Below are 19,022 nucleotides of genomic sequence, written 5' to 3'. Positions count from 1 at the left end.
AAGAGCACAGACAGCAGCAGTCAGTACCCAATGCTTCAATGAAGGTAGGAATATGCAGGATGGACTGACACAGATCTGTCTTGTCACGGTAGGTCAAAAACAGACAAGAAAACAGCTTCACAAAGACACCTGCACCATACCTCAAATGCACTCAATGCACCACTCCTGCCATCAAGTGTGCAGCCTTACAGCAGGAGAGAAGCAATTTCTGACCGCCTCTGTTTGGCGTTGTAGGCACCACGCTTCAAGACCATCAGCTCCAAATTTTAGCACTGCAATTTTTTTTAGCCTTTTAAATTTTAAAAGTGCCTGTAGGGACTGGAGGATAAACAGCACATTCACCTGTAGCTCCTGAGACACCAGGGAAAGGCAGGAAGGCTGATGTGATAGGGAGAAGCAAGATTTCCAAAACTGGCTGCTTCTAGTGAAACACAGCCTGACCTAATCAACTGAACATGCCTTTTGTACAAGGGTGCAGCAAACTTATGATTCCACCCTTGTGCAGTTATGTAAAGTAGATTTGACACCTACCAATCTCCCTAGACCAGCAGCTTCATAAACTAGTGCAGGTAAGCAAGACAGGCATGTGCCTTCAGCACCATCCAGAGCTTTGATCCTTTCCCTAGCTGAGGCAAAGGAGACCTGCTTTGCTCTGCCTTTCATTTGGGCAGGCTCTGCAGACAGAGGAACAAGGAAAAGCACTCTGGAAAATTACTAGCCTTTGAAATTCAGTATCAAATTCTACCTACATGCACAGAGGTACTGCTGTTATAGATGCTCAGATAGAAAAGCTGGCCCAGCAGACAAGGCACCAGCTAAGCCCAGGTACCTGCTCTCTCTCCATGATGGACATCTTCTGTGACCTCGGTGGTATGCAGGCACCTGGCCTATCTGGAAACCAATCTGATTCTGCCCAAGCTGGGCCTTATCCCTGAACAGCTCAATTTATCTTCAGACTTGGATGAATAACAATTTTCTAGCTCCCAGAGAAGCTGCAACAGGAATTCATTAGAGCCCGTGAAACACTTTGATAGTATAATAATGGAATATGTATTGTAAATAGTTTTTATGCTAATTCCTTCATCTACATAACTCTGGCCTCAGCCTCCAGGAATTTAACTCATATATGGGATGTGGAATAATTCTCTCTGAAGTTAAAAGCCTCTGTGCCAAGCTTGCAGATCATTTCCACGTCTCTCCACCCGTGTAGGGCCACCCCACAGTTGTCCCTGCAGGATAAGGGAAAGCAGCTGCTGTGAGATGATAATGAGCCCCAGTGCACTGGGAATTGTGCTGCTTCCCACAGCTTTGGCACCAGCCTTCAGGGCAAACAAGAAGGATGGCAACCCCTTTAAAATCCCCCAACGACTAAGGCAATGCCCACCCAGCTCTCTGGGATGGAGGTGTGTGGGCAGCTTTTCCTGGCTGGTCCATTTTTCCAGCTGGGGTCTTCCCACTCCTGTAAGTAAATGTCATTAGCACTTTTCACATTCCAACCCTCCTAACTGGGCCAGCTCCTGGCAAATTCTTAATCCCAGATAAAACAAAGCATGCAGGTGCTTCAGAACCAGCCCCTTCAGAAGCATCAGGAATAAAGTCCCTGTGCATAGCGGTGACACAAGGCCTCCCAGGCAGCACCTCCCTGGGAGCCCTCAGCATTGCAGCCAGGGCTCTGAGCACACTGTGCTGAACTTTGCCTCTGTGGCACCCCTAAGCTAGACAGCTCCCAATTAACAACCTTGTGTGGGCCCAACCAGCTCTAGACAATATTTTCAAATGTGACCACTGTGAAAGGGAAAAAAAAATAGGTCAAAGGGATTATGCAGGGCGACTAATGATTGCTGCATGCTGGGCTGAGATGTGAAGTGTGTCTGTGTTTTCAAAGGTGCATAATAATATGTCCTTGTCTGACCTGTGGTGCTGTTGACACTTTTTCTGAGTTGATGCCTCCTCACAAATCCCCATTAGGCTGGAAGCTTGAACACCCACCACGAATGATGGCAGCCGAGTGACAGGACTATCAAACTTTGCAGAACTCCCATTTAAGTTTCACTTAATTTCTTAAAAGCCAGGCAGCAGAGGCGATTATTTAACTGTCAAGCCTTTTTGGAGTTGTTTGCTGAGGGATGTGGCTGCTGTTCTCAGACTTGGGGCAGGACATGTTAATTCCATGACAGTTCTCTGGAGTTGGACAAGAGAGAAGAGGAGGGTTCTACTCTGCTCAGTAGAACTGGCAACTACAGTCAGGTGAATGTGCCCTGCCAGCCAGCTTGCCGTCCAGACAGTCAGAACTTACTGTTTTATCCTCATTTTACTGATAGGGAGGACAGCATGGTATATGGAGGGCATGGTTCAGCTGCCCTTCCCAAAAATCTTGGGAGCTTTGTAGCAATAGGAAAATGAATTCAGCTGTTTTCTCTCCTGGTCTTGTGTTTAGCATTAGAGTCCCTCCAAATACACCTTTCATTAACAGGGAAGTTAGTTAGAATTCATGTTGCTTGGCTGACAAATGTTCATTAGCTAAGTATTTGTATCAAGTTCTCCCTCCTGGTCACAGAAGTACGCCCCTTTTTAGCTACAGAAATTGGAAGAAAAAGCAACTCAGCTATAGCTTAGCCAAACCTACAGTTCCCCACAGGAACTCTGGGGCAACAAGTACTGCATCAGCCTGAGAGAATGACAGAAAGCAGCCTTTTGTTTCTATTATGGTCCCTTTACAGGCGCCAAGACTGTAAATATCAGCAGAGCAAAGTTTCCTTGACAAACACAGACATACCAGGAGAAACATAACCTCTGGTTTAGCTTCACTATGAACAGGAACTGGGAGACATTTGGTGTCAGACAGCAAGGCCTTCACATGGGCTGTTGGCAGCCTGGCAAGAGCAGGGTGTGATGATGCCAGACTGGCTGCTGCTGGGCTGAGCCTGGAGCAGGGAACAGCAGGTGCAGATCTGCTGTAGGAGGCAAGACACCTTCAATTCATACAACATTTATTTCAGGATGCCTCAGGGAAAACTTCCAGCTTCAGCAGAGATGTACAGCTGCCCAATAAAGCTCACGAGTGTGGACAAGGCTGTGACAACATTAGCACTGTCCAGACCCTTCAGACTGATTTGCACCTTTTGGGTGATATCTGCACTTATACAAGGCATAAGGAAGGGCAGCACCTAGGTACATCCCCTAGATGCCTTTAAATTAGATCAGTTTTAATTCCCAGGTGATTCTACACTGGCCAAAGGACAGAAATTCCTTGCTATAGCAAGAGCAGAGCTCTGTGACTGAACAGGTATGGCCCAGGCAAAACCTTTCAATGGGGTCCCACTGAGGCATTGCTAAGTGCAGGCCTGCAGAAGGCTTGAGCTCCTCACTCCTGAGGTACAGTACAGAATGCAGCAGAGGATCCACTTCTGCCCCATTGTTAAGTCTCTGCAATCACAGGCTGAGAAGAATAATTTTGTACAAATTCCCTGATTTAAATCAACCCCAAAGTGACTTTTTTAAGAAAAGCCTGCTGGAGCTAACAGTCTGATTGTTCCATAAATCAATTTCTTTCCCAAGTGTAAAATCTCCACTTGCTCATTTTGTGTCTTTCATCCTAATTAAATAGTGATGTGAAGCAATCAGCAGTATTGTCAATGGCCTGGTGCTGCACAGATACTTCTGAATATACAATATTACAGGGAAATGAAGCTAATGAAGAAGATTCCCACCCAGCATCTGCACCATGACCTACAGTGCAGACTGGAAACATCCACTGAAAACCAAGACACCCCATGACTGTGGGCTGAGTCCAGCCAAGGGCCTGCAGTGCCCCATGTTCTGTAAAGAACAGGTCATGGAAGGGGCCCTCCCTGTGCTAAATATGACCTTTCTTTACCATTTCAGCAGGGAGCAAAATACCTCTAGTTACCTTTCACATTCTATTTCCATAATCTGCTCAAATTAAAACACTGAACTACTCTTAAACACTGATCCCTGCCCTTGGCACTCACCTCTCCCTTCTAATTAATCATGTTCAGTATGGAAGTGTTCGGATGCCGTGAGAATAGAGGCAGTGAGCTGTCAGCACAGGGGAAACTTTGAGACCCCCTGAGTCATCCAAGAAGCAGTTACAGATGGTGAAGTGCCTCAGGAAGCAGGAAGGTGTGTGGTCCACATGGTTCTTGTTACGCAGGGGCTCTCATGGAAGCGTCCGGAGTGCCAGGGCAGCCCCAGCCTCCTGGGAAGTGGGACGTGGTGCCTCCCCAAGCAGAGCTGCACATGGCAGCCCCAGGGAGCCATGCTAACAGAGGTAAGAGGGGATGTCCTAACCCAGTCTGAACTCCTGGTTATTCAGGAGAGTCCTTCCTCTCTTGGGCATCAGTTCCCCCACAGGAAAGAAGACATTGCGTAGGAAGGCGAGTCTTTGCACAATGCAAGTTTCTAAGTCAAACTAAATATGACCATTTCACTCAGTAAATCTTGAAATACTCCTACTAGTGCTGGTTTCTTCCCTTTCCAATTCCCTTTCCCTTCTTCTAAAATGAAGTGATCCTGTCCTCCCAGGAGAAAGGCAAAGGAACACAAGACAGGCACTATAAAAATAAAATCAAGAGAGACTGTCTCTTCCTGTGAAGGTTTTTGATCCAGTAAGACTATACACAAGCTAGAGGAAAAGCACATCCCTCAAATGTACAGCAAATAATGCCCTGGCCCTAAGTCAGGAAACATCTGATGATTTTGTTTATGGGGGCAAATTAGTGACGTTCAATACCTGCAGAGAAAGTGCTCCAGGACTTTCCCCAGCCCTAGGACCTTGCCTCATGAAGCACATGGGGCAGTGTGATTCAGTACATTTCACTGCTAAAACTTCTCTTTGTAAACCAGCAGGGCATCAGTCACTCTTGGCAGGGCACCTTCTGCAGTATCTGAGCACAAGCTCCTTCCCCTTTGATTTGAGAACCATGACATGACACAGGATGTCTCCTGATGGCACTGTTTTGTCAGGGTGCAGTAATCTGAGAAGGCTTCCTCAGAGTTTCTTTATAGGCAAGAAATTGGACTAGAGAACAGCTGAACTCTGAATTTACTGCACAAAACTCCCTTTTATAATTCCCCATAATATCTTACCATTGCTTGGCAGTGAGACAAACAGAAACATTTAAGTGCAGTTTCAAAACACAGTGGAACGAGAAAGCTGATGATTTACCCTGCCACTTGACTAACAGCTTCCCAGGTGACAAACCTGTGGCACCTCCCACAGCCAGATAACCCTGCAAAGTGTGATTCATAGTGGGATGGTTGTTGATCCTTGTGCTGAACAGTTCAGAGGAAAACAAATATCTGTGAAAGGCAATATTTATCTATTAGTCTCATAAAATATTCTGCACTACTGATTTCCATAAAAATCAGATCTCAGAGGCGCAGTGAAATACTGACTTCATTCATTATTCAGGTCTCTTCACTTTTTCACAATAATAACTAGTCTGTGAAATATTCTGAGGAGTGACAAGTCATTTTAAATTCTGAAACTCTGAAAACCCAAAGAGAACCCTGTTGAAGGTGAAGCAGTAAGAGTTGGAAGGAGGGATATATATGGGTAAAGCTCCTACTGTAACAGTCTCAAAAGCTTACAAGGTGGGAAAAAAAACTCCCAACCAGCTCAGCAGGAACACAAGCTTGTTTCTCTCATGTTCTATAACTGATTTTTATAATCTAAGAATCTGACAAACAGTTCTTCATGGTTCTTCAATACCCCTCTCCATTCTGGACAGGTTCCCACCTTCCATGCACTAGGCTTTTGCATGACTGTGCCTTAGGGCATTGTAACCATAAGGTCCATCTCCTGATGAAAGACACATGCCCCAGTTACCCACAAAAATGTTCCCCAACAGCATTAGCCTTCAAGGACACAATAATTAAGAACTCATTGAAGAACAAACACCAATAATTTTTTCAATGCATATGGCAGTAATAAATGCAGAACAGTTACAGATATAGGAAACTTCTTATGGAGAATATACAAAAATACACAAAGTTCTGTCTGTTGCTCTGTCACCAAAACAAGACAAACATCCTCTCTATCAGTTGAAGAAAGTGGCAGCACAGTCAAGTCAGTTGAGAAGTTCCCCCCACTTTAAATGAGTTCAGGCTTTGTTGGAGTGCTATGAATAAATTTCTACCACGGGCAAGACAATTTACCTAAGTATTGCACTATTCTATAAAAATGGGTAGCCAAAACTCTATGATGTATTTATACCATGTTTCTGTATTTGCTGTACCTATCAAAGGGTGCAGAGCCTGCAAACTTTCTCTCTTGCAGTCATTATCCTGCTTGGCTCTAGTGGTGTTGCACAAACACACACTGAGAAAGCCTCTTCCCCAAACATTATGTAGAGTGACCAGAGACTGATGCCCAAAGCCAACCAACGGGCAGGATTCACAGCAGGGCTGTCTCCTCGCTGACTCTCAGGCTCCACAGCTCAGGACAAATCAAAACCTCTTGCAAAGTCAAACAGTTTGTTATCACAGTCTTATTTAGACAGGCTGGCACAAGCTCCAAGGAATCACCCTTTTTGATACACCTTTTCTACTGTATGCATTCCCTTTCCAAGCCCTTCCTAGCCCTGGTGGCTCAGGCTGAGCCACCAGATCCACACCGTCAGCCCAAAACGCTCATCAGCATTTGTGTCAGCTCTGTATCAACACTGCCATGGTTATATTATTATTATTATTCCAACTTAAACTTCGCAGCAGCTTATCATAACCGAGTTCCAAAACAAGCCTGGGATCAGGGTGCACATCCACCCAAACACGCTGCTCTGGCTCATGGCCTGCTCCCCAGCTGATGCTGGAGTCAGGTGGGCATTTACAGTAGCAGCCTGGGTAAAAAGGTGAGCCAAATAGCAAGTTTGGCAAATTAAATCCTAATTAATACAGCCTCTCAGGGGCCTAATTTATCTTGCCTAGATTTTCATAAACTCAGAAAATGTAACAATTCACGTTTCTTTCCTATTTCTCATCTGTAGCTGTTGGAGCAAGGACAGTTTCACTCCATTTTAACCAGTGCTGAAACTGGTTTAGGTTCTGCACGGAAAGAAATGATCTCCCTGTTCCATGGAGCTTAGGATGAACCTCAGCAGCCTCTTGCTGGCACATAATCGCTCAACAGAAGCTGCATTTCTCTGCATCCCCATCCTAGACAGGGCCTCTGTGTCCCTGACTGAAAGAAGGTCAAATAGCCCATATCTCTTCTTAATTTTTAATCGCAATTTCATGCTGTTATTTCAGCTGCTGGAGGCAGTGTAGCACAAATCCCTCAGGAGTAATTCCTAGATACTCTCTTGTAGGCTGGCCTACTTTTTCTTCCTGTTCAGTTACAAATTGCTTCTGTGAGCCCAGATGTGTGACAGTGCTGCCTCTACCCAGACAATGACATTCTACACTGCAGCATGTTAAAAAAAAAATTTAAAAACCACCTTTTGATTCTTCTCCAGTTTCTAAAAACAGACAGGATAATCAAGATCTCGTTCTAGCTCTATCAGCCCAGCTGAGTACTGGTTTAATTTTAAACAGTTCTGTTGCCTCTGATGCAGGACATGGTCATGGTCCCCCTGTGGCACTTCTGTGACACTTTGCTGTGGCAGAGTCCCAGAGCTGGACCAGGTCACAGCCGTGCCAGCAGAACCTGTGGGGACACCTGAGAGAGCAGGACAAAGATCACGAGATTTTGTGGGGACTTTGGATGTGGCAAGAGCTGGGATTGACGTGAGAGACAAAAGGACGTGGGAAAGGTGTCCTGGAGCTTTCATAACTGGGAAAAGAATTGGGCAATTTCATGAACTGTCTGGGTCACTTTGGTGGCAATTCTTGAGGCTACTGAAATAATGTATTTGAACCCTGAAATACTGTCTCAGCACAGCAACAGCTGTGTGACAGAAATGACTCCTGTAAGATTTCACCTACAGAAGAATGTTTTTATTTTAGTGGGAAAATTTCTAGAAGTATGCGGAGCTATTGTTTTGAAAAATGACAGAAGCTACCTTCAAAAAACAACACTGCTCTCAGGTTCATCAGAGAAGTTAAAAGGCAGAAAAGAAGCAGTCAGATCCTTTTTGTTTGCTTGTGCAATGAGGGATTTTGCTGGTTTTATCAGCTAGAACATCCCTCTGTGGTTGACTTTCTCTTTACAGTTTCATAGTAACCTGGAATCTTGGTTTTTTCAGCCACCTTTTACATGTTTACGTAGAAATTTCTTCTTCTAAAAAAAACCAACAACCAAACCCACAAACAAATAAAAAATAAAACACCCAATTTAAACCAATGTTATTTACTTAAAAAAACTCCTACACTTCAATTTCACAGCCTTATCACTGTAAATATTCCATGAAGAAGAAAGACAATTATGTATTGTCCCACAATCATCCATAAATGAAGCAGAAATTTCCCCAAGCAGCAAAGAGAAATTATACAAAGTAGAATAAGAAATTAAGAAAAAAATCAAGAAAGAAAGAACCAGTGTCAATTTATAAACTGGAGGACAAAGATTTCTTTGTCATGCAAGTGTCAAGAAAGCCTGTGAATGCTGTGTGCCCTGCCCTCATAGACCTACTTTTACAGATATTTTTTATTTTTTTTGCAGATCTACTATTACAGATATTTTGGTATTCCCCAAAGGCTGTGTATCAGTCAGGAATTGCTCACCACCCTCTAACCAAGCAGTTGCATTTCTTTCATGGAAACACAGAGCAAGGCGAGTGCTGTCATAATATTTCTTTGCTTTTGTTGCTAAGAATGCTGTACTCAGGATACACCACAGATTAAAGTGGACAAATTTTCAGTACATCAAACAAAAGGCACTAAACCACAAAGCCATACTTACCTGAAGGATTAAATCAATAGGGATGTAACTTCCTCAAAAAAAGAGACCAACTTTTAGCTTTCAGTCATTCCACAGCTTCTACCTAAAGACTATGCCACAGCCTAAATTGGTTTATCCAAGGATGGGAGGAAAATTTTGCCATGGCAACTAACAATTTCATAAAAGAACACCCCCAAAACTGTGCTCTGTCAGAAAATCAGCAGATTAAAAGGTTGAAGATAATGACTCAGAAAGAAAATTCAGGTTGAGACAGAAAATGTCTTTTAAATGGTTCTGGCAAAGAGAGGGGTGACAGGCTTCAAAATGATAAAGCTCTGAATGCTATACAAAACTCCACCTGGGCCACAGAAAAGAAATGCTCCAAAGGAAAAAAAAAAAAAAAAAATAGAGAGATAGATAACAATAAGTGTACAAAATTAGTTTGCTATGGATGCCTGGAAGGATGCTCCAGTGGGAGCTTCATCTGTGCTGCCGAGTCACAGCTGTGACGTCTGAACCAGGCAGTCACACTTCCCCCTGTCTCAAACCACCCAGCCAAATTTAGCCCTAAGAAACAGTAAATTTTAACTCAGACACAACCCTGTGGGGAAGCAAACAATCTTCAGCCCCTCACTGATTTATGCTTCTATTACAGGAGAGCAGTGGTTCACCTGCAAGAGCAGGTGCTTAAAATTTAAACCAGCTAACTGGCAGAATTTGTACCTCAGCACTGTCACAAATTCAGCCCAGATGCTGGATTCTCACAGGGCCCCACCTGAATCAACACTTTGCACTGAGACACTCCATTCTGAGGGCTGTGGCTCCTCTGCCAGGTCACCCCCCAGCCCTGCTGGCTTCAGGGACTGGGGTTGTATTTGGGGTGTTGTGCCAAGAACTGCACAGGAAAAGATTTCTCCAGCCTACAGGCTCTAAGATCTCAGAGTATTTTGTTGACCCAGCCCAGGATGAGAAAGTCAAAAACTCAGATTTCTCTCTAAAGAAAACCCAAAGCACATTTTGAGAGAGAGAGGAATTATTTTTGACCAGGCCAGAGCGTATAATTTCTTTTGAGTTATTTTATGTGTGTTTTATACCACAACTGAGCAAAAATGAGTCAGGGATGAAGTAGTTTCCCCTTTAAAAATGTCAGTGTGTGATGTTCCACCAAATCAAAAATGCAAGCTGGTTTTAAAAAAGAAAATAATCTTCAATCTCTTTTATGGCTGTGTTTGGAGGAGTTGGCATTTATTTTGTTGAAAGGTGTCTGCCTTGTCCCAAGTGCAGAACTGCTCATTCTCAGTACAGCAGTTCTTCAGGGCAACATTTCAGAATCAGCTTGAGCAGCCAGAGAGGCAGGTTATTTTTATGCAGGTGTTTTGACCAAGGACAGTTATTTTTGCATGCATGCACAAACCTAAAAAATAAAATTCAGAATATCACCAGGTGAAAGTAGGCAATTTCCATGTAAATGAATTCCAAATGGGGGCACACCATGCTTTTCATTGCTCTTGGTAATTGCTCACTGGGGGTTTCTCAGCAGTTGTAGTTAATGTTGCTTTTTGATGCTCAAAAAAAAAAAAAAATTAGGAAAAATGAACTGCTGAGAGTGCTGCCTGTAGAGGTTACAATAAACTTCTCAGTGGTGCAGACAGTGCACACTGCCTGTGTAAAATCCTGCCTAGGAACAGGCACTTTTTTTCTCTCTATAACTGCATGGCTGTACTTTACCAAGCCTTTCTCCCACCGTACCCCTCCAGCAAGGATTCAGACAACGACCTTGGGAACAACCCCAGAGGTTGATCAGGGTCTAAGAAGTGTTTCTACCAATTTCAGCAGGGGCTGGGATCAATCCTGAGGCTGGGTCTCCCAAAAGGCCATCTCTAGAGATGCTGAACACACTTATTTCTCAGGGGATGCAGCAGAAGCTGAGGGGAAGGAGAACCTGGCAGATTTAGGAGCACTAGATCTAAAACAGACTTCGGGATGTAACAGGTCCCATGGTGGCAGCAGGACACAGGAGCCCCCCAGCAGCTTGGCAAGAGGAGCAACTTGCAAACATGCACTGTGTGATCCCAGGGGGGCAGAAACACCCCAGGTCCCAAGCACAGGGAGGGGAATCTTCACACTGAGCATCTACAGGGCTGAAAACACAATGAGAGCCAACAGTGACCGAGAGCGTGTGGGTGGTGGAGAAAACTGGAGGATGATAAGAAACAGAGGAGAAAAGCTTCAGTTTGATGTATTTAATACTGCTTGTCCTTACCATACTGACTGGCTTCTTCTCTTGGCCACCGGTTGAAAAGGTATTTCCACCTTAACCACTTGTGTGCTTTTTTGTTAATATAGGAGTGTCTCCACTATTGCTGCCACAGAAGGTGGAAGGAAAGATGTATTTCACATTAAGATAGGCAACACCTGTGTTTGATGTTAGAAAAACACTATCAAGAAAAACCTTCTAACAAATGAGGTCAGTTATTCTCTCCAAGAACACTGGCAACTCAATGGTCAAGGTAGAGTCATTGCTTACAAACACAGAATGTATGAGATTAAAATCAAAAATATTCTGGTTACAGGCTCTCCTGCTACCTTCTTCCACAGCCTAGTGAAAAACTCATTTGTATCACAGTGTTTTCACAGTGCAGAAGGTCCCCTCTGCTCTGACACAGGTGTCTGGAGATATCCTCAAGCAGCTAGTGGGGGAAAAAATTTTTCAGAAGCTGGTGAGGGACTCCTAATTGCTACTGAAAATATTTTCAAAGCAGCAGATCAGCCAGCAGTCCCAGCTCCATCCCAGAGGCAAACACAATTTATTTGTCATGTTTCAACAATTTTTCTGCTGTTCATACAGTGTAATTAATCACTTGGCAGGCAGGGGAACACACAGAGGACTGAAAAGACAGCTCATTCTTTGATATGCAGCGATCATCCTGCACTTTGGTAAGAGACAGATTCACTCTTATTTACAGATGGGAACAGAAAAAAAAGGTACGTGGTAACTCAATACAGCAACAATTAATAAGAAACAAACAGCTTTGATTGAAACAAGGACCCTGCCATTATTGTTCCTTACAACATGCTCTTCCACTGGGTTTGCACTATGTCTTTTGGCCATTGATTCCAGATGAAAAGGCAACAACCCACATGTAAAACCAGTCTGTCCCTTCACAAGGAACACTCAGAAGTGCCCTGCTAGCTGATGGTGAGAGGCTCTAAGACCTGTCACTCAACCCCCTCTTCTGCCACCTATTGGGGTGATCTAGATTCAGGCTCCCTTCAGATTTGAACAGCCAAAATACACCAGGTGAAGAGCTGACAAAGGAGCTCCTGTTCTGATTCCCACTTCCCTAAACGTAGGTGCTCAGACAGAAGAGCACCTAGACCCACACCACTGCTTCTCAGGGCCTGCAATGCAAGTCTTGGCCAGAGAGCTGCAGATGCAGCCAGCCTAATTCCCTGTGAGTCCTGTGGCCAGTGCTCCCAGCTGGCTGGGTGCCCAGGAAGGCCCAGAGCCAGCCATTTGGAAATATGAGACACAGGCACTCTGCTTTGTTTGAGCTGGCTCAGTCCGGGCCTGGCTTTTCACACACAGACTTCAGCTGTGGACTTTGTGTTGGTTACCATCTCCAAAAGGCTATCCAAGGGCTCTGAAGTGCTACTAGATGCCCGCCACAAAGCAAACTGGACTAGGGAGACTTTTGTCTCCCTTCAAACCAAAGCCAAAACAAGAGTTGAGGCTATAGCAGCAAACATTGGGAAAGGAATTTGGGATTGACAAATTGGCTTTGGCAAATTCTGAGTATTTCCATTACCTCTGTAAAGGCTGTGAGAGACAGAAATTATACTAATGAACAGCACTTGACTGATGCAGTGCCTCAAATGGAGCACAATTCAGACTTTAACTAAATCAACAGAGTCAATTCACAGACAGAAAAGGTTTATTTGTAGGTCCCAAAGCTGAAGGGCTCTAGAACTGCTATCTCCTAACTGCAATCCCATCCTCCTAAGTTTCTTTGGACCAGCTGTCCCTGGTCCAAAGAGAAGACACACTCTGCAGCCTGAATCAATGCTGATGGAAGTCAGTGGGACATCCTGTAGTAACCCATAAAAGTTTCGCTCTTTATGTTCTGCATATCACACCTTAACAGCCTTGATCTCAAAGGCAGAGCTCTCCATTTGCCTGTGATATCACTCACAGAGCCTCTCAATACAGGCCATTAAGAACCTTCCATGGAATGGCCTTTACATTTTGAATTGCATACACAACAGGATTTTTTTACAAAGTTTTCCGGCATTAAAAGCTTGTCAGCTTTTGCTCTTTGTTTACACTGAAGAAGAACAAAAAAGTAAAATCAGACCATTTAAAAAACGTCAAATTAAATGCCCCAAGCTCCTGGTATCAGGAGGTTTTATATATCCCTTTAAATTAATTGCACTCGGTTTTAATTAAAGGCTGGAGGCTTGGCAGTTTCTTCTTCTCCATTTGACTCAACATATGCAAACAGCTGGACTAGTTCAGCACTTCACAGTGGCTCCTGCCACTTCATCCCACATCTTGGAATTACCTTTACCTCTTCAATTTGATGCCTTTGGGCTTCAGAAAGCTACAATACAGGGAGGGGGAAACTTCCCTTCAACTTCTCCCTTTCGTGTGAATGCAGAGACAGCATAACAGTGAACCAGCTCAGTACCTGCTTTTGTGTAAGCACAGCCCCTGGGGAGGAATAAAAAAGATGCATTCCCTTTTAAAGTTTCTATTTGTACCATCATAGCAGTTGTGTCCTTCTGCTGCCTGGGAATTTGAGTGCACCTGAGAACTAGAGAAACATGCAAAGGACGTACTGGGGTAAAAATCAGATTAGACAGGCAACTACCATTTGTGCCAATGGGAGCTGCCCATAAATTTGATTACAGCACCAGGAATTCACACTCATTAATGCCTGGGAGATACAAGGACAGCTTATATGTTTTCTATATGTTCTTCTTTGGGAACAGGGAGCAAACGCCATGAATGGTGGTAGCCTCAAATCCACCTGACCCTCAGTTCTCCTCTGCTTCATCAGCTAGAAAATTCCAACGTCCTGCCATAGCACGGCATCCTTAAGGTGAGAGCAGAGGCTGCTCACGCCTTTTCCCAGTCTTTAGCTGACATCTAGCGAACAGTTTCCAAACTGCACCTGGAGGATCTGGAGATGGGAGATGGAACCAGCCCCTCTGGAGGGCAGTGGCGCAGAAGAGCTGTGAGATAAGCGTGGGATGTACAACAGTGCACACCATTCCCTGTCCTCTCCCCACCACGACAGCTCACCTGGCCTGGGCAGGTGTGGAAGGACCTGGTTCTGCTCCCAGGCTGCACAAATCCTGCACTGGCTCCATGAAAGTGGGCAAACACTGCTGCAGGACCCCTCTGCAGTGGTGCCACCCCCTGCAGGGACCATCCAGGGGGCTGGTGGCCATCTCCTGACCAGCAAGACTTCCAGCACAGCAGTGTCAGATCAGCTCTTTCTGAACAGGGTCACCCTCTGCCCCCTCCCTCTCCCAGAGGCACAAATCCAGCACTCAAATGGGAAACTCAGCAGCTGTTACCAGGATTAGCAACTGCAATTCCAACCCTCAGGCTCTCCTGGAGGACGGATGGCAGAAGAGGTGCGGTTTGCAGAGTTTTGCAGGTTGTCTTCAAGAGCTTTCCTCAGCACATCTTTGCATGACAGCAGATGTGAAATCTCTAAGGAATACAGACCCAACTGTCACCTGCATTCTAACAGTGTCAGAACCAGCCTGACACGTCTGCATAGCAACAGGGGAACATCGACTGTGTGCAGAGCCTGTTTGCATTTTATAGCCTCTATCAGCTACTGCAAACCAAGGAGTTTGCTTTATGGCATCTATTGAGGTAACCAAGCAACAGCATGGTGGGTATCTGTGTCATCAGTTACAAAAACCAGGGGTTTAGAAACAAGCAGAGTGGTGATGGGCACTGAGGTGCAGGAAATGTCTCTATTTTTTGTATGGACAGTGAAACCGTTCTGTGGTTGTGTGTAACTGCAGCTCACCAGCACACTTAACACATCCTTCCTCAATACATGAGAATTGTCCTCACACTTCACTACCTGTGAAGGTAAAATGCTTTTCCTGTTGATTTCAGAATCATTTGCAGTCTGACACACAATCCTCCTCTGAATGCATCTTTAATCTTTACATGGGTGGAGGTGATCAAAACCAAAGCAAAGTGAAGAAGGGACAAAGAGATGCTAAAAGGAAAACTTAGCAGTGCTCTACCTCTAACACTGCACAGACACTGACCAATTAAGGATACAAATGAGGACCTTTAATGGTTTAAAATTATGCCACACCCACCAGCCAAAATACTAGCAAAGGTTTCCAAGGTGTATTGTTTCTGCTTCCCAACAGCTGTTGAGGCCCTGTTTATTATCTGCAGAAGGTCCCTAAGGACTTGTTCACTTACAGAGTTTGACTGATTTAATTAGATACAAATCAGTGTTTTGCACTTGTGAGGTGCCAGCGAGCTTGTACAGGGATCTCCCTTCACAGCCAGGTGAATACTGAGGAACATTACCTAAATGCTAAATACTTTCCCACCAGTTAACCCGTGTTAAATGCAGCTAAAACAGCATGGATGGCTTGCTAACAGCCATGAACCTAGGAAGGAAGAGTCAATAGGCCAAGTAAAACAACAACATTTACAATGATCCAACTACACATCATTCCAGAGGCTTCCTCAGCCCACTAACATGACCCAGAATTAGTGCTTCTCTTACCTGGTAATAGTAATCAACATATTGTGGCTGGTAGTGCTGGGGCTCAGAGTTTTCAGGAGACAGGACATCTTTTAGTAACTCTTCACAGCCTGGTAAAGAGAAAGAGAGGAAATGGTAAGGCCAAGAGCTTATCTTCCATTACATGGACAATGCAGGAAGAAACACTGGTTTCTAGCCAATCTGTATGCACAAAACCTCGGAAGGCAGCTTTGGGATTTATTTAAATAGGTGTAACACAACTCTGCCTTCAGAGTTCTGCCCAGCCCACATTCAACATGTGGAACTTGAAAAGTGCAATTACCTCAGCACGGATACACTAGCCTGCAATGAAACTGAAAGCTGAGCATTGCTTGGCTGGGTAAACTACCCTGTGGGGCACAAGCCCACCTCTAACCAAACCCAGGCTCTGGAGTCAAACACTGGATTTGCAGGCTTGGCATGAGCTACCAACTACTGCACATCAGTGTCAGGTGGAGCTGCTTCTAATTTTCTCTGGTCAAAATGACAAAGGGGAAACGCCTAAGTGTCACAAACCCCCCTTCAAAAAAAGCTCTGTCACAGAGTGTTTCACAAGCAAATATCTATGCACTGCAACCAGAGAGTTGAAGCTTGTGTGTTTGCTTTTGTTAACAACCACATTAAGAGCTGGAAAAATCAATGTCTGTGTTTCCCTTGGTCCTTTCTCTCATCTGAAAACCTGAGACAAATATAGAAACACTGAAATCACCAGATGCCTCGTTTCCCATTAATTACCAGTGACTCCACTTGGCAGGGTGAGCTGCAGAAGGCAGTAATGTCAGGCCAGGTTGTTTTAGAGCACCCAGTTCACAGCCTTGGGCCCAGACTGTGTGAAACCTTCTCAGCATGTGTTGTGCACTTTCCCACTGCAATGGAGGCTGCAATTGCCCAGCAGTCCCTTCCATCCCAGCACTAATGCAATATTAGTGTGACATTACACATGGATACCGCTCCCAAAGCAGGTGAGCCAGAGGAAACAGGGTGATGGAAGGAAGTGTGAACTGAACAGGTTTATACCATTAGCTGACCTTCTCACCTGGTTGTACATGAAGGAATAACATCTGTAGGGATGTTATGGTTATGGAGAAAGAGTCCCTTGCAAAGGAAAGGAGTGCTTTAGAAACCAGAAAAAATGACCAGATGGAGAAGCCTAATAGGGGGACCACTGTGCTGTCCCTGTCTGCCACACACAGGCACGTGTTGAGGTAGCACCTGCTGAATGGAGACATCATTAGACTTCAGAAATGTCACATGGACAAAGGCAGCAAGACTTTTTTTCCTTTTTTCAGTTTCTGCAGCAAAGTGAGAGTCTCAGGTGGTACTGAGCAGATAAATGAGGATAAATAAAGCTGTTAAAGACCCACTTTGCTAGAGATGTTAGTGGGCAAGAATGTGTGGTAGGGTCACTTCCCAAAGAGGAGTTTATCTGGGATTAATAATCAAAATTATCATCTACTGTCTGACAGAGGAAAGATGTTAAACTTGATTGCTTGGAGACAGCATCTTTCTACATAACTTGCTCTACCTGTAACTGTCACATTTCCCACCCAGCCATAATCCTTTTCTTCCTCTTGGTTTTAGCTTAAAGTGCTCTGTGCTTGCCTAAGGTTATTTTGCTAGTCCTCTCACAGAGGAAAATTCAATTTATTGTTTTTACCTTTTGACATTAACAACTAAAGCTTACTGCTCATCAAATTGCCTTGTGCCAGCACCCACTGTGAGACTCATCACACGTATGAACTGCTTTGCTAAAAGGTCTCTGCAGGAGATGGAGCAACTACTCCTTAAAATGAGTTACCTCCAGCAAAAAAGGAAAATAAATACCAAGTGCTACACAGTAATGGATGCAGAGTAGTGTAAGGAACAGAGCATGTTTACAGTGTTCTAAAATTTCTCAACAATAGTTTACACCATAATTTCAAGCTTTACTTTTCTCATGCACTTGTGCTAACAACAGTGCTCTCCCAGTTTTATTTTTTTTAGTGGGTAAAAGTCACAAAAGTAGTGGGTCTTCAAAAAAGGATTTAACTGCCCAAAACAAGGGTGTTAGAAATGTTTCTACCTTGCCTCCTTTCAAAAGGCCAGCCAGACTGGTCTGTTAGAGCTAGAGTCACAAACAGCTCTCCGACCTCCAGGGTCTGAAACAGAGTCTTCTGTGTCCCCTCTTTGCTGTTAATTTCTTATCTAAGATTACTACTGATCACATTCTTTCATCTCCCTTGTCCATTAGGGAGAACCACTTCACGATAGCTCTTGGCCTGTCATTCATTCAGTAAAAACACTGGGGAGAAAAGCATTGCCTCCTTTGCATTCAACTGACTCAGTGCAGCTCTCACTGCTTCTTCACCAGAGCCACCTGACCCAGGCTTTTACAGCCTGATCCAGAACCTGGCCAAGCACCAAACTCATTTCCAGAACATCAGCAACCATTTGATCCAATTTGATTACCAAACTGCATAGCTTAAAATGGCAAACAAAGCCAAATCTTGCTTTTATTGTAGTCACAGGCCAAATTTCCATCAGTGCTGGCAGATTCAGGGCATGAGTTCATCTGAGCCAGTCTCCATCTGCAAAGGTGAGTTTTTAGTGGGGAGATGTCTGGGCGTGCAGCAGGCAGTATCCCCTGTGCACTGCTCTGCATGCAGGCTGGCATGACAGCCTGGCTCTCTTCATCCTCTTGGGAAGAACTGCATATCATTATATTCCATTAAAAAGGGAAGGGGAGAAGGAAACGCTGAGAGACAATTTTCTTCTGAGATTACTAAACCACATTGCAGACATCTGAACCTGTTCCAAAATCCAGCAAATGAATGAAAAAACGGCCACTGGCTTCAAGAATCTCAAGACTGTGTCACTTTTTTTATTCCTGTTAAGAACCGAGTTTTAAGAGTAAATTCTCTGTTCTTCTCTTCCCTGTGAGGACACAAATCGGAATCTCTTCACTCTGGAGGACTGATGCTGGTCTTTTCCTTGGACCACCCCTTATCACCAGGAAGGTGATGCATCAGCTTTCTTATTCAATGTTTTTCTGCAACAGTGCCAATACAATCTCACCTTTTGTTCCCCTCATCTAAATATAATTTGAATTTTTCAGGTACTCCAGGAGGGTTACACAATGTTGTAACATAAAGAGAGAACACTGGAGTGTCTCAAATGCTGTGCCATGTGTGCTCCTACTACCCAGGATCTGTTCTTATTAGAACACACCCTGGCTTGCAGCCTGGGAAGTGCAGTGAGGTAAATTAGTGTGTCACAGTCCAGACAGAAAACAACAACAAATCGAGGTTTACTCTGGCAAATCTCAATGTGGAAATAGGAAGGTACTGGACAAAGATTTGTTCTTTGCTAGCAGAGCCACTCCCGAGCAGAACCCCGTGTACTGAGGTCTG

The 19,022-nt window shown here is 44.4% G+C and overlaps 1 protein-coding gene across 2 annotated transcripts in view; it reads right to left on the bottom strand.

Annotated features, from left to right (window-relative positions):
- The window catches only part of RAB11FIP4 (RAB11 family interacting protein 4), a 115,571-nt gene that overhangs the window by 53,284 nt on the left and 43,265 nt on the right, over nucleotides 1-19,022 (bottom strand). For both annotated transcript variants that reach the window (XM_068209695.1, XM_068209696.1), the window contains exon 3: nucleotides 15,616-15,704. In XM_068209695.1, the coding sequence (XP_068065796.1) occupies nucleotides 15,616-15,704 (89 nt within the window). The remainder of the gene's footprint in view (nucleotides 1-15,615; nucleotides 15,705-19,022) is intronic.

This window comes from Anomalospiza imberbis, chromosome 19 (genome assembly GCF_031753505.1).
Source record: "Anomalospiza imberbis isolate Cuckoo-Finch-1a 21T00152 chromosome 19, ASM3175350v1, whole genome shotgun sequence".
Classification (NCBI taxonomy): domain Eukaryota; kingdom Metazoa; phylum Chordata; class Aves; order Passeriformes; family Viduidae; genus Anomalospiza; species Anomalospiza imberbis.
Note: the sequence above shows the minus strand (reverse complement) of the source record. Positions and strands in the feature narration are given on the sequence as shown.